This window comes from Solea solea, chromosome 15 (genome assembly GCF_958295425.1).
Source record: "Solea solea chromosome 15, fSolSol10.1, whole genome shotgun sequence".
NCBI classification, from domain to species: Eukaryota; Metazoa; Chordata; class Actinopteri; order Pleuronectiformes; family Soleidae; genus Solea; species Solea solea.
Window position 1 is genome coordinate 21,396,452 of NC_081148.1, and position 14,523 is coordinate 21,410,974.

The following is a 14,523-nucleotide window of genomic DNA, read 5'->3' on the forward strand; positions in this document are numbered from 1 at the left end:
TGTGTGCACAAGTGCCTGTACATACATATACAAAAAAGTTGTGTTTTGAGGGCTTGGAAATGTGGCTACCCTTTATTAGATGGCACTCTGCCTATTGATAATTCATCACAGCTTGACATCTCACATAAAAACAGCTAAGAAGCTGCATTATGGATGACCATCTGTTTGTAAACCTGAGAACTGCCTATTCCCGATTGGTGACAGTGAGGGAGATGGCGATTAGCTATTTTCTGCATTTTTTTCTTTTTAACCGCCTGCATCAGGCTGTTGCTCACTCTATGCGCAGACTGTCATCCGAGCCACTGAGGACGAAGACGTCCTGGGAGTCCGCTGCTTATTGGAGCGGAGACAAGTGTGAACGCGCGACGCCATATCTGGCACTTTTCTCTCTCTGTGACAAATGACAGTGTTTTCTCCACTTAGCTGACCACAGCATCTTCTGCTCCAAAACCGCCCACCTCCCCTACTCCGCCTCGGCCACACGTCTTGGCAACTGTCACATTCAAGGTGTTTCACAGATGAGAAGCAATACCCCTCCCTTCTCTCCTCTCTCTCCTCTCTCTCCCCCACCACCCGCTCTCCTCCTTTCTCCCTCTTTCTTGCTAAAAGCATTGCTCTGTAGAGAAAGGTAATTAGCAGGTGCTGGCGAGCTCAGCGGAGGGCATCCAACTACACTCCTGTGGCTCACATACAGACACACACACACACACGTTCATAGCCAGTGAAGTGCGCAGTCAGCAGCGTGGGCTCCCCAGGCTCCTTGGATGTGACTGATCCTTTATTGAGTTACTGTTTTACGCCTACTTTACCTCACACTCTCTCTCTCTGACACACACACACACACACAGATTTGGCATAAATACACACACACACACAACTGCCAGCTCGTTTGATCATTTACCCATCTCCGTAACCAAGGTCACTGTCTGTTTTTCTCTTCTTTCCCAACTTCATTTCTCTTTTCCCCCCACCTCTCTCTCTCTCTTATCCTTCTCCCACCCGTCCCCGGGGCTAATGAACTTCACCACGTGAAGACTGCCAGTCAGCGGAAGAGAATGGGAGGGAGGGAGAGAACGAGAGAGAGACAGAGAGAGAATAAATTCTGCTGATGTTTGGTTAATGGGAGTGAGGTGTCAGGGACGGCCTCTGATCTCTGCTGCGTGGATACGCTGTTCAAAGACCACCAGAAACAGCACACGCAGCCGAAAAACGCACTTGCATACACACACAATCAGAGATTATCATAGAATGGATTGACAGAATGACAGCGCTCTCGAGTGCTCTTTGAAAGTCCGTCCGATCCGCGGTGAACCTGTCCCTGTGATGTTCTAGGTCAAACACAAAAGCCTGCAATCGGGCAAATGTACATGCGTTTCATTTGCATGCAGGAAAATCAATTGAAAATCAATTGCACAAATGTGATGCATGGCATTCACGTTGTTGGTGCCATCACTGTTTCGTCAATACGTTCACAGATACCTGACAGCATGTGAAACCTTACCTGGGAGGCCTTTGTGATTTTTAGATTCGATTACTGAATAATGTGATTCAGTATTAGAATACATTTACACAGGCGCGTGCACACACATACAAAACTCCCAGTTTCTCTCCCACTCGCTGGAGATTTCTGCTGACTGTTTGTCCTTGAGCAGTCCTCATTAAGCTAATGCAAACCTCCCTGACAGAGAGAACCAAACAACTGACGTTGCAGCGCCGTGGCAACGCAGGCCCTAACGACAGGGAGGCAGTCGTTATGCAGATGAGGTCCAGCTGAGAGCACGGGAGGCCGCCTGGCTCGTTAGGCCATGGCCCAGCAAATGGCTCGCTAATGTAACACTGTTTCCTGGTCTAATGGAGCCCTGTTTTGCAGAATTATTTGTCTTTGCTCACCGCGGGGAGCCAGGAGGGCCACCAACAGCGAGAAGGGGAGAAGGAGGAGTGAAGGAGTGAGACGGTGAATCTTTATCGACCTGTTACCGAGGCACTTTGCTTTCGCCAAAGTGTAATGAACACGCACTCTTTCTTGTGAATAAAAACAACCACCGCGCGGCTGCCAGTTGCCATACGTGTTTAATTCCACCGTGCGAAACCCGTGTCATTGACAGATGGACTGGGCGGAAGCTCAATAGTGGACGGACGGACAGACTTTGATTTGTCTGAGAAATAATCATTACTACACATTTAACGATTAATGACTGTAGCAGGAACTTGACCTTTGAGGCAAGGGTTTAGAAAATTAGCAAGGGCCTCGGGGCAAAATGCCCTTAAAATACTTGAAATTGTCCTTGAAATTTGCACGACAGGGGCTTTTAATGCGCCTGTAAAATAGATGATTAACTCTCGCAAAGTCAAAGCCGAGTCAAAAAATGGCCAGTTAGGCATCCGTAGCACACATAAAACTCCCGCCCCTTCCTCCTCCTACGCATGACATCGAGCCAAGAGCTTCACCGACTACCTGTTCACACAACACGGAGCACTTTATAAATAAAATACTGGAAAATACTGGAACTGTTAGAGTCTTAAAGTTGTTAGTAGTTGTGGTTGTGTTGTTGACAGGACACGACACAAGTTAATGTATTGTCCTTCAAAGCCATTCAATCCTGTTAACTTAAATTTCATTATCATTAATAATACAATACAATAATACAATGCAATTAATAAAAAGGCCTTAAAAAAAGTAGAATATTTGTTGATGAACTGGCTAAGTATTACAGAAACTTGAGTCACAAAATGAGTGTTTCCATGATGTGTTTCATTCACAATGAATTTAGCTAACAAAATAGATTGAATATACAGATCATAAGAAATTATAAATATGTGATGATTATCAAACTGTTAAATTGTTGAAAATCGGCCAGAAACATCTGCCAAAAAAAATATTGGCATCATACAACAGCTGTGCTGATTTCTAAAGATCAGTATTGGCACGAGGCATAGAAAACCCCTCATCTCTCAACCTTTATTAAAACAGTCTTATACTACGTTATACTTATAGTTCACCCCGGCTGAACCCTGATCGAGGAAACAAGGTATTTTCCAACATTTGATATAAAAAACGTCCTGGAAGTGATTCAAAATGCTAACTAAACATATTATGAACAAAATAAACAAAAACAACAAATCATGTTAAAAACATTCATTTCCTCAGCTGCTTTGAGGCAAACGTGACACTGCCGTTCAACAAGTGTCCGTCACGCAGTGCACTCGAGTTATACAAAGATCATTATGTATCTAACCTCTGTCACTGTGGCTCCTCTTGCTCTCCTTGCTGTATTCCACTGGAGTCACATCTGGATCTCTGGACCCCTGCACCAGAGCAGGGGAATGTCCCAACACACTGTGACTGGACGACAGGCCGTCGAGGGAGTCTGGACGGAGGAGAGAATAAAATGAGTTATGGTTCTGTTACAGTTAAAGCGTCCTAACAGTCTGCTGGAGGTACATACATGTGGCTTCTGCGATGCGTTCGGTATGAGACGGCGAACTCGACACGCTACTGCTGTGATTGGACGACATCTGGGCTTCCTCCAGCGAGGGAGACGGTGACGGGCTGTCACGCACTCTCTCCTGTAAAACAACAACGTCACTTAAAGGTTCTGTTACCATGAGGAAAACACTTAAAGATCCCAACAGAGTGTCCTGTATTTGTACATCGATCATATTGACTTTGCCTCAACGTTGATTGATCTTTGAATTCATCTTAAGTGAAAGCTTCAGGAGAAACTGCAGTTTTTCCACAATAAAGACGTGTTTATTTCAGTGTCCTGGTTCAAATACTTGAAATGTGTCATTTAGAGGTTGACTTCTGCCTTTAAGCTGGCAGACCTTTTGAAAAAAAGAAAAGAAAAAGAAGAAAGCACAGGTGTAAAATGTTAATGTGATTATTAACACCTGTGCTTTTCCTGCGTAAACATGTCAAAATGGATGCGGGGCAAAAGGCCCGTCGTTACCAACACTAATGTACTTTGAAAAGAGTGCATGAGTTTGAGTTAAAGTCAGTTTAGCTCATTTTTACAAAGTTTAGTGGGACCGTAGGCTGTGTGGAACAATGGAAACAGCCACCAGGGGGCGACTCTGCTGGTTGCTGGTTTTCCTGAGGAGTTAATGGTCTCAATCACTAGTTTCAGTTCTTCTTCAATAAAACATGATTTGTAATTTGTAAATCCTGTTCCCATGGAGAGGAAAATAAGTCCGATAAAGCACGGCACATAAGGAGTGGACACCAGCGTGACCGACACTTGGCATCGTCCAACAGACTCCCGGTTGCACGTCAAATTATGAATCTCAAAATCTGCCTTTGGTAGGATGCTCAAGTTTGAAAGAGGTAAAGAGAGGAAGCAAGGAAGCACCTGTCCTTGGCACTTGGACTCTAACTCTTATCGTGACTGCCAAGAGTCCTGAAGTGCGATACGCTGGTGACATGTCCGTGGTTGCCCAGCGTCAACTGGGAATGTCTCCAAGTATCTCCTGCGAGTGGCTGTCAGGCTGATAAATATATGCTGTTTTATCTTGCTGTTCATCTATTTTTACAGAGACATAATATTATTTATTTATAAAGTTAAAACTGATATTGATAGAGTTTCCAGTTTTTAATAAACTTAACTTATGTTTGCTATCTATCTATCTATCTATCTATCTATCTATAACTCTCATAAGCCGTGTCTGGACCTAGCCCAGAGTTTGAAACACAATGGTCTGCATCATTAAAATTACTTACCGCTGAAGCAAGAACTTTTTGGCAAACCTCCTCAACTTAGTTACGACAATTAAATCTATGATCCTGTTTTTTAAACAAACGTGACCATATGTCCGTGCGCAGGATGTGTGTGTGTGTGTGTGTGTGTGTGTGTGTCCGTGCGCAGGATGTGTGTGTGTGTGTGTGTGTGTGTGAGTTTACGGTTTAAAAATAGATGTGGGACTGGCCTTAAGCCAAGGAAATGGTTATTAATATCCAGAGATTACACTGAAAAACAAACAGTTAGCCAGTGATATGATGGCAACTTGTTTACTTAAGTTTTGATGAACTTAATTCATGTGGTGGCATCAACTGAAATGACTGTTTCAGTGTGGATCCACCCGTAGATAATTACAAGTTTTCAGTTCCAACCATGGTTTTAATAAACGTGATGCTTCTGGATTCTTCATGTTGCATACAAATCATCAAATATTGGAATATTCTGAAAGGAAAGTTTGTTGAATAATGAAATTAAGTTTGATTTTTTTTGGCTTGTTTTTCCAAGTGTCTAATTTTGAAAAAGCAACACGTCTTCTTATGTTACGTTTTAATTCACGGTTCCTCAGTGTCACACGGACTCATGCTTATTAAATGTCAGGGTGGCGAAGTCCACCGAGGACGGACCGCGGAGTTCACCTTAATGACGGAGGTGGGAGCCCTGGCAGGAGGGTTGGCATGAAGCTGCGCCACGTTGGCCATGCTGGCCAATGTACTCAATCGGTTCATCTGGCCCATTGCCATGGAAACGGAGGCTGGCGCCAGGCTGGCAGGGATCAGAGGATGTGACATCATCATGAAGGGCAGCTGATCCAGAACTAGGGGAAGAATAGAGTAAAATAAAAGATAAAGTGAAGCAGTACAAAGAGTTTCTCATATGGTAAAAGGTCAAACCAGGAGCTGCGTTTGAATCAAAGCTGCATCATACATGAAATAGATCTTCTTTTCCATTTTTCTTTTGTTGTATTCATAAAGGCCCTGTTTTCTTCCGTCTAAAAGAAGTGCCTCTGCCTCTCTGATGACAGGAGTGAAACCGGACACCGATATCATTTGTCTGCGATGTCAAGATTACGTGGACGACTGCTTCGCCTCTACAGCGCGACTCGATAATAAGTGTGCGCGAGCATGTCAGGGGTTTAGGGGGATGTGGATGTGTGGGGAAATGAAAAGCACAGGAGGAAAGCAGATGAAAAGTGAGTGGAGTGGAAGAAGAAGTAGACGCAGAAGACATAAGAGATACACACAACGGTGTCGGAATTGCTGCTGCTGTTGTTGTTGTTGTGCAGCTTCATGTGCTTTCCATGAGCGTCACCTGCTCGACCTCTCTCAGAGTTAAGAAAGAAAACGGGGCAACAATTTTGGCTCTTAATGACAAATCAGCTTTTTTTTGAGCAGTTCAAACCAAACTGGTATTATCTCGGTCAATCTGTTGTTCACACTCCCCTCTTTAAGACAAATATCGCCTATCTTTTAAGAAAATCCTTCCCCTCAAGAGCACCCCAGTGGGTTGTTGCAGTCCCTCTATTCATGGAGCAAACATGGGTGGGGGGGGGGGGGGAGAGAGAGAAAATGACATAAATATTTATCATTTAATAAAAGGAAAAACAAAAACAAAAGAAACACAGGGAGGAAGTGGAACAAAAGAAGCTGATGGCAGTCCTGGTGCTGGGCCAGCAATGCACGCTGGGTAATTATAAACACAAAGGAAAAAATCTTGGACTCTATTCTGCACAATTGTCACAAATAATAGAACGAGAGCATGGAAACAAAAAAAAAGCAGGGCTATCCAAAGAGGTGGGATGAAAAAGAACAAATGAAGAAGGGAGAGGAAAGAAAGGGGTGGTGGGGGGGGGGGGGGGGGGAACAAAAAAGGAGAGAAGGCAAACTAAGAAATAAAGAGTGAGGCGTTGACTTTATGAGTCGGGGTTCGCTGGACATATGTGCGCTGCTTTGTGCATTTGGCAGATTAGTCTCTCACTTGCCCAGAGCAGAAACCAATCCAAACAAAAGATCTGTCTGAATGGAGCTAAATAACCAGATGCTCCGACAATCAACCAGCAGCCAACTCCAAATATTAAGCCTTGGTTAGAAACCAACACTCAAACACACACACACACACACACACACCTCCATCCCCCTCCTCCACCTATATAATTTCATTTTCATTCACTCTCCTTCTCCTTAATTCTGTTTTTTCTCTCGCCGCCCCCCCCATCCCCGTCCCCACCACCCCACCTTTACGTCCTCTGCCCTCCCATCACTCTCTCTTATGTTTCATTAAAAAACATCAAAAGTCAAAGTGCCTCTCTCATGTTTATCCAAACAAACCATTACTGTAAACAAACAGTTACTGTAAATTTCCCAGAAGATCTTGTTAAACGCAGAAATGGCCGCTCCCCGCTCTTCCCCCGGCCCGTAAGGTGTCACACTCAGCATTTGTGAGCGTGTAAGTGTGTGTGTGTGTGTGTGTGTGTGTAATCAGAGACGGCCTTTGTAGTGGTTAAAGATCTGGTAGGGGTCTATTCTTCCCATAAGGCCGTGGGTGGCAGTATGGAAAAAACACATTGTGTGTTATATATGTGTGTGTGTGTGTGTTTCTCCACTTGACTGTGTCATTAACAGTGATTAAGCTTTACACGTTTATAATGGCTGGTGGTAATCATGCCACCAAACTGTGCACAGATGCCGGCAGTCGTAACGGAGTGCATACAATGGTAAACAATGCGTAAGACTGGGGAGGTGTTTTATACGCAGACAGATTTACTACACGCCAAAAAATACACAAACACGAGCGAGGACGGCGGCGTCTTCTTCGTCTCCATTTCTGTCCCAAAGCCTGACAATATGCGCCACATGTTAAGTGAATCCCAGGTTGATATTGTATTCCGCACAGACCTCCATAAGCCCTGTCATCTGTCTAAACACACTGATGTCGCTTTAACCTGTCGATAACAGAGGGGGGAGGTGCGTCTGATTTGTTTGTGTGTGTGTGTGTGTGTGTGTGTGTGTGTGTGTGTGCGTGTAGGCGCGCGCGCGCGGGCGGGCGTGCGTGTGTACGTACGTGTGTCCGTTCCGCCATCGATTGTCCAGCGTTTGTCGTTTGCATTCAGGACAGTGAATTAGAGAGAAGACTATTGATCTGGTCTCAGCCTCTCATCTTATTCATCGCTCTATCATCCCTGTGAGCTCGCTCTCGTCCACTGCTCCACCGCGGTTTACGGCGGGCCGGCCCTCCTCCACTGTGACGCCACGGGTCAGTGCAATCACACACGGCTAAAAATTACATTAGGGCCGAACACTTCAATGCACAATACGTGATTTCTGTGGCTGCGATTCTCTCAATCAACAACAAAAGACCTGATTTGATGATGATTTCTAGGGGGGGAAAAAATGCTGTGTGCTGAATATTTGATGGCATTTTTGTTGAATATTCTAAACGCAAGCGCATGAGAGCTAGTGAAAGGAAGGTAGAGTTCACTGTTAGTGCTTTCAGACAGACATGGTTCTGGTTCTGGTGCCGTTGTGGAGCCTCAGAACCTTGGTGCTTTCTGGCAAACTAGCTCGCATTCACACCAGTTTAAGAGGAACCAACGTGGGAGGAAGTTACGAAAAACAACACAGGCAAAATCTCCATATTTACGCTTCTTGTCACTCGTCTTCACAACCCAGTTTATGACACGCCCACTGATGATGTCATGGTTCGTGAGGAGGAAGAACCACTATTTTTGGTTCCAGCACAAACGAAACTCTAGCGGACGATTAGGTGTGAAAACGACCTGAGTGTGTTGGGCTAATGGGACCGGTAACGAGATGCATTCAAGTAACCTCGTAAATTTCATCACCGCTGCAAACACACTCACTAAATGTTTGCTGTCGCTGCTGCCACCTTGTGATAACAGATGCAGCACAAATGATGGTCAGTGAAGTAGAAAATGGTCACAGTAATTAACCTTATAAATTAACTCTCCATCTTAATCTAATCGCACTACACCAGTGTGTGAAGTATATGTGATGAAGATTTTAATGGGAATAAATCTCTGTAGCTGACTTTGCTCGACCGACTGACACCACTGTGTTTCAACGTTGGCGATAAGGGTGTTACTTCGAGAGCTTAATATTTTCTCAGGTTGTACTCGGTATAGAAAGTTTGTCTATCATGTTCTATTACAGTGTGATTATTAAGCTGAACATGTGGTAAAATAAAAAGGTTAGCTCTAAACCCGGAACACGCTGCTTACTCAACTCTTTTCCTGGAAAGATGCGTCTAATAACTACTCGATGTAAGAGACAGACGGCCGTGGTGCGCATGAGTAACCGGCCTGTTTCCGATTGAAGTCTTTTTGATGTGGTGACTAATATGTAGTAATGATTTGCTGGCAGCAGTTTGAGGCCACAGAGCTGATGACTAACTTTGGATTTTTTTTTGGGGGGGGGGGGGGGGGCTGTCCTGAATCTCACTGTATGCAAAGAAACATTTTTTTTTTTCTTTAAAAAGGTGATAAATATATAGATTTTTAGACCTAAATCAGGTATTAGCAAGTAAATGTGGTCGAGGGACATTTTGTTGTAAGCAATTGAATATTGGGGCCTTCATCTTCATCCGGCAAAAGTGCCTTCAAACGTCTTCAAACAAACAAAACACCCAGCCTAACACATGCAAGTAGTTATTTTACCTACATTTACTCTCCAAACACAGTGTTTTTATTTGTATATTTCAAATCAAACATACACTTTAGGTTAACTGTCAATTCTAGCAACAGAATCTATTTGAATAAGTTCACATTTTTTCAAAATAAAAGCTCTGAACGAGATCATTTAAGATCAGATTTGTTAAATCATCAGATTCAGATGCTGGCGGGCCAGTTTTGGCCCACGGGCCACCAATTGCTGACCCCTGACCTAGAACATTTTCAAATTTCTCCTCTTAGAGGAAACGTAGACGCAGGAGAGATGACGTCACATCCTGGTTTTTAATCAGCCGCACGCACAAACACACACACAGCTGCTCAGATGTGTACGGAAAACACCCGAGCAGGTTATATGGCCATACTTTAATTATGTGACATATTATGTGTGCAGGCAAACACACGAGACTCACCCAGTCCATGGTTGTGGTCACCGTTCTCCCCGTTTGGCCCGCCATGTTGCTGGTTACTGTGGTAACTGGCCATCGCTTCCAGCTTGATCTTCTTGGCCAGCGCAGACAGATCTGAGAAAGAGAAAGAGACAGATATAAAGAAAAAGAAAAAAGTAAAAGGGAGAATGGGGGAGGGGGGGGGGGGGATCAATAAGAGCCAGATCAATGGCCCTGGTGGAGGATTAGAGCAGTGGGTAGGCAGGAGGTTGTCATGGGAAGACAGAGGCCGGCCATTCATTCTGACTGCACCGCTGCACTGGCCATTTAGCCTGCCAGGGAATCAGCAGTGATAGGAACAAGCCAAGACATTCATCTCTCCCACACAGAGACAACACATCCCACAGCACAGCACACAGGACGATACTTTTAGATACAAAGTGCTCCTTTATCTGTACAAATTAGAGCAGGGTATGTGCAGGTTTAGGGGGCAATTTAAGGACTTTTAACTTTTCCTCTTTTCAAGGCCATTTTGATCAAAATTAAGACGTTTTCGTTTATGAAATGTGCATCAAGTTTCTTGGGGACGGTTGTTGGAAGCGGAGCAATTGATAATCTGGGAGATAGATAGGGCTGCAACGACGATTCCAATAATGGATTATTAATCGATTGCATATCATAAATATCACAGGACTTTTTAAGACGGTTTGGATTCAGATAGCAAAGAAAAAAAGAAACCTATAAGACAGAGTAGAATAAATAAAACCCTGACAAGTGTGTGCATTAGGGCTGCATGGATTATTAATTGATTACTAAATTACTCTTCAACTATTTTGATAATTAATTAATCAGTGTTTATTTTTTTGTATTTCAGCTTCTTAAATGTGAATATTTGCTGGTTTCTTTGCTCCGTATAACAACGAAATCACTAAAACTGAATCATTTTCGATTCAAAACATTCGAGAACATCATCATTTACAGGTTTGATCAACATTTTGCGGACCAAACGTAAAAGTACTCGATTAATTTAACTTTAACTTGTGATTCCTGTCCCCGTGCTCAAGCTCCTACTCTGCTCTCATAACAAAGACGGCTAAATGACACCAGAGTTCTACGCCTTTCCATCTCAATTATGCGAAAAAGCTAAAAAAAAAAAAAAAAGATGCTGTCAACACTTTTTAAGGATCCACAGACACCCACTTGGAAGAATAAGAAAAAAAAGAAGTGCAGATACTTTTTAATAGGGGTTGTGCACTTTTGGATGATATGAAATGGAGAGCGACAAAAAGTAGCAGCAGAGCACAGCCCCTGGTTTTAATTTGTGTCCTGAACCTCCGGAGGTAGTCTGACCCACACAGCAACCTCCAAAAACCCCAATCTCATGCCACAGAAAATTAAATATGTCTTAATACAGACAAACACGGAGCATATTACTAAGAAGCTACTGCACAAACACAGACGAGGAAACGCAAACAGACCATAAGTCTTCATTTCCTGCACTTGGAAACATTTTGTAACAAAGTGAACTGCTGAGTGTTCTTTCCCCTCTCTTTTTCACACGACACAGTAGTTGAGTGCACGACGATTCTGGTTCTGGTTTGTCCCGGTTTTTGTCCGTCCTATCGACGACGACAACCAAAACAAATTGTTCCTTTTCTTCTCATCTTCTCTTCTCCTCTTTCCTGCTGCTCGCCCCCCCCCCCCACCTCCCTGCACTCCTCCCATCGCCTCTCCTTACTTTACCTTTTCAAATGTCAGCATCACAGCGGGACATAAGCCACCGTGTTGCGTGTGTGTGTGTGTGTGTGAGTGCACAAGGGCGAGGGAAAGAGAGACTAAGGAGGATCACATCAAAGATTTTTTCCCCTGCCTTTTACGCTCAAATGTCCTCCCTCTCTCTGTCTCTTTCTCCCCTCTCATGTGGCCAGTTCTAATCAGTAGGGCTGACATTGCCGCCGTGCCCTCTCCTTTGGTGGAAAAAGACTCTTTTCCCACTGAGAAAGATGCTCTTGAAACGCTCACACACACACACACACACAGACACACACACACTCAAACACCTTTTGAACAGTGAGAGGAAGTGGAGGCTAATAGAAAATGGCTTCTTTTGAGGCGGAGAATGAAAAGATCAGGTTGCAGTGAAGAGCACAAAGCCAAGGGCAACTTTGAGAGTGGTGAGGTGCCAACAATTACTTTTCTCCGTGCTGCACACACACACACACACACACACACACACACACAAACAAGCCACAGTTGTCGCTCAAATCCACATCTTTTTGTGACAACAACAAGCAGCATTACAGTCTTTGATCTGGATTATTAATCGATGACTAAATTAATGACAATTATAAGTGTTCTTTAAAAGAATTAAAACAAGTTTTTTGAGCTTTCAGATTACCATCCACTCTTTTTTATGGCTTGCTTGAAAGACTTTGGTGAACGTTCTCACTGCGATTGTTCTAGAGCTACAACGATTATTAGTATTACTAAACAAATCGACCGTTTTCCTAATCGATTCATCAGTTTGAGCGATTAATCAGCTTCTTAAATGTGAATATTTTCTGGTTTCTTTGCTCCATATCATGAAGAAATCATCAAATCAGCCCTACTTTGATCTACAAATTAAGACACTACGAAACTTTTGTTCTGTATTAATAAAACGTATATTCATAGCTGCTGATACTTTTAGGTTATATGACAATTTAACTGTGAGGATCTGGACGTTTCACGACGTTGTTGGCAAAACAACTCAACAGAGGACTTTGTGTTCTTACAAAGTCAAGAGAATGATGGGCTGTTTCCTCATGTGTCAGCACTATCTATGCTAATTTTATTAATCAACACACAGGTTGCCTGATTATGGGCAAAAATGTATCACCGTGTTGTTGGTATGCGAGTAAAGTTAACACCCCCCCCCCCCCCCAACCTGTATAATATCCCGGGAAAGACAAATTATTCACACGTCCTGACAAAAAAAAAAAAAACTAACTAAACAAATGACAGTGTCTTTGAGACATTATCACATTTTGTAGATCATTTATCCAACAACACAGGTTTCAATTACACAAATATCACATCACAAATATGTAGAATTTTATCATTTTACTGATAAATATTCAGTTTAGTTTAGGTTGTATACTCCAAAGGGGGTGTACAACTCTTGGTACCTTTTCCAGAAACTTTCCATGGGAACTTTTGTTTGGGAATTTTGGAAGTATTCCAAATTAGATTCATGGGAATCATGTGAAATTTAGGATAACTTAAAGAAACAGTCATATACAGTACCTAAGTGGAACATACATATATAATATCCCATGTTCAATCTTTGTTTATACTGGAAATATCAAGCACATCCAGTATATATTCTGGAAACGGTCTATAATGTACATTCTATTGTGTTAATCTTCATATATTGTACTTATCTTTAAGTATATATATATCTTTAATAGGAGGACTTATCTTAACCTAATCTAAAGTTCCCAAACCTCAAATCTTGAGAAACATGGGAAGTTTCTTCCCATGTAAAGTTCCCACAACGCTAGCAAATGATCTACTTCATTATTTCCTTGTCCTCTTCATGACAACTTTATGCTATTAATAATCGTAAGTCTCGGCCGCGGCTCTGAGTGTCATCATCATCATCATCGTCGTCATTGATGATGAGGGTGAAGAGAACACAAGTGTGCCGACTCTTTGATCCTTAAAAGGAAAACAAGTGTTTCACCGGGCACTTGTGACGTGTGTGATTGAGAACATCTGTGTTCCCATAAATCCATAAAAAAAATAAATACAGGTGACTCAATAAACCCTTTTTTTTTCTTATGTCTGTTGCTGATCAACAAAATCCCAACCTACTGCTATCCATATTGGTCCAATTCTGTCTGTCTTTTATAATCCTTTTTTAAAACTATTAAACTGTGAATAACTTAGTTGTACTCATGTATTCGCCACCTTGTCAAAAGCAGCCATTTCAAAATCAATGACTCCCAAAGAGGAAGAAATAAAAAGCTCAGTTAAGCAATACCTGCTGCTTCTTTTCTAAGTTTTCACCCCCACAAATGAAATGACACTTGCTTTTTACAGCCTGTGCTTAAACGAAGGTCTTACTTCATATTTAGGTTTTATGGCTCATATCAGAATTTACTTTTTCCCCCTTCCTTTATCCGATTCAGTGACATGGACCAGTACCAGACAAACACAGATACCAAGTATCGGCTATTAAAGGTACAGTGTGTAATATTTAGACACCCAGAAATGGGAGGCAACAATAATGATACCTAACACCTTTCGAGTTTCCAATACATGCTTGGAATGGAAGGGCGACGTGAAGTGACAGATATTCAGCTGTAATACACTACTTCACCAATAGATGTCTCTAAATCCTACTCACAGTACCTTTCATAAACGGAATGACAGCTAACTAGTGGCTCTGTGATGATTGTGGATCAAACCATCTTAGATTAAATACAAAGGTCAAAAAATCATACTTTTGCTGTTTGAAACAACTCAATTACCAAAACACAATTAAATCTGCAATTAAATCGTCCATTAGATAGTAGTTTTGTTTGAAGTTGTCTTTAAAATTCAAGTCGCAAAAATCAAGTTGTTCTTGAAATATGTCTAAGAAAAATATGATACTGTAGATTATTTTCTCAATTATTGAGTAGGCTGGAAATGATGATGTTCCCAAATGTCTTGTTTTGTCCACAAATCTAAA

The 14,523-nt window shown here is 42.4% G+C and overlaps 1 protein-coding gene across 5 annotated transcripts in view; it reads right to left on the bottom strand.

Annotated features, from left to right (window-relative positions):
* The window catches only part of dachc (dachshund c), a 34,495-nt gene that overhangs the window by 9,555 nt on the left and 10,417 nt on the right, over window positions 1-14,523 (bottom strand). For all 5 annotated transcript variants that reach the window (XM_058650713.1, XM_058650715.1, XM_058650714.1 and 2 more), the window contains exons 3-6: window positions 9,831-9,941; window positions 5,372-5,550; window positions 3,447-3,567; window positions 3,237-3,368 (exon numbers count right to left, since the gene is read on the bottom strand). In XM_058650713.1, coding sequence (XP_058506696.1) covers window positions 3,237-3,368; window positions 3,447-3,567; window positions 5,372-5,550; window positions 9,831-9,941 — 543 coding nt within the window. The remainder of the gene's footprint in view (window positions 1-3,236; window positions 3,369-3,446; window positions 3,568-5,371; window positions 5,551-9,830; window positions 9,942-14,523) is intronic.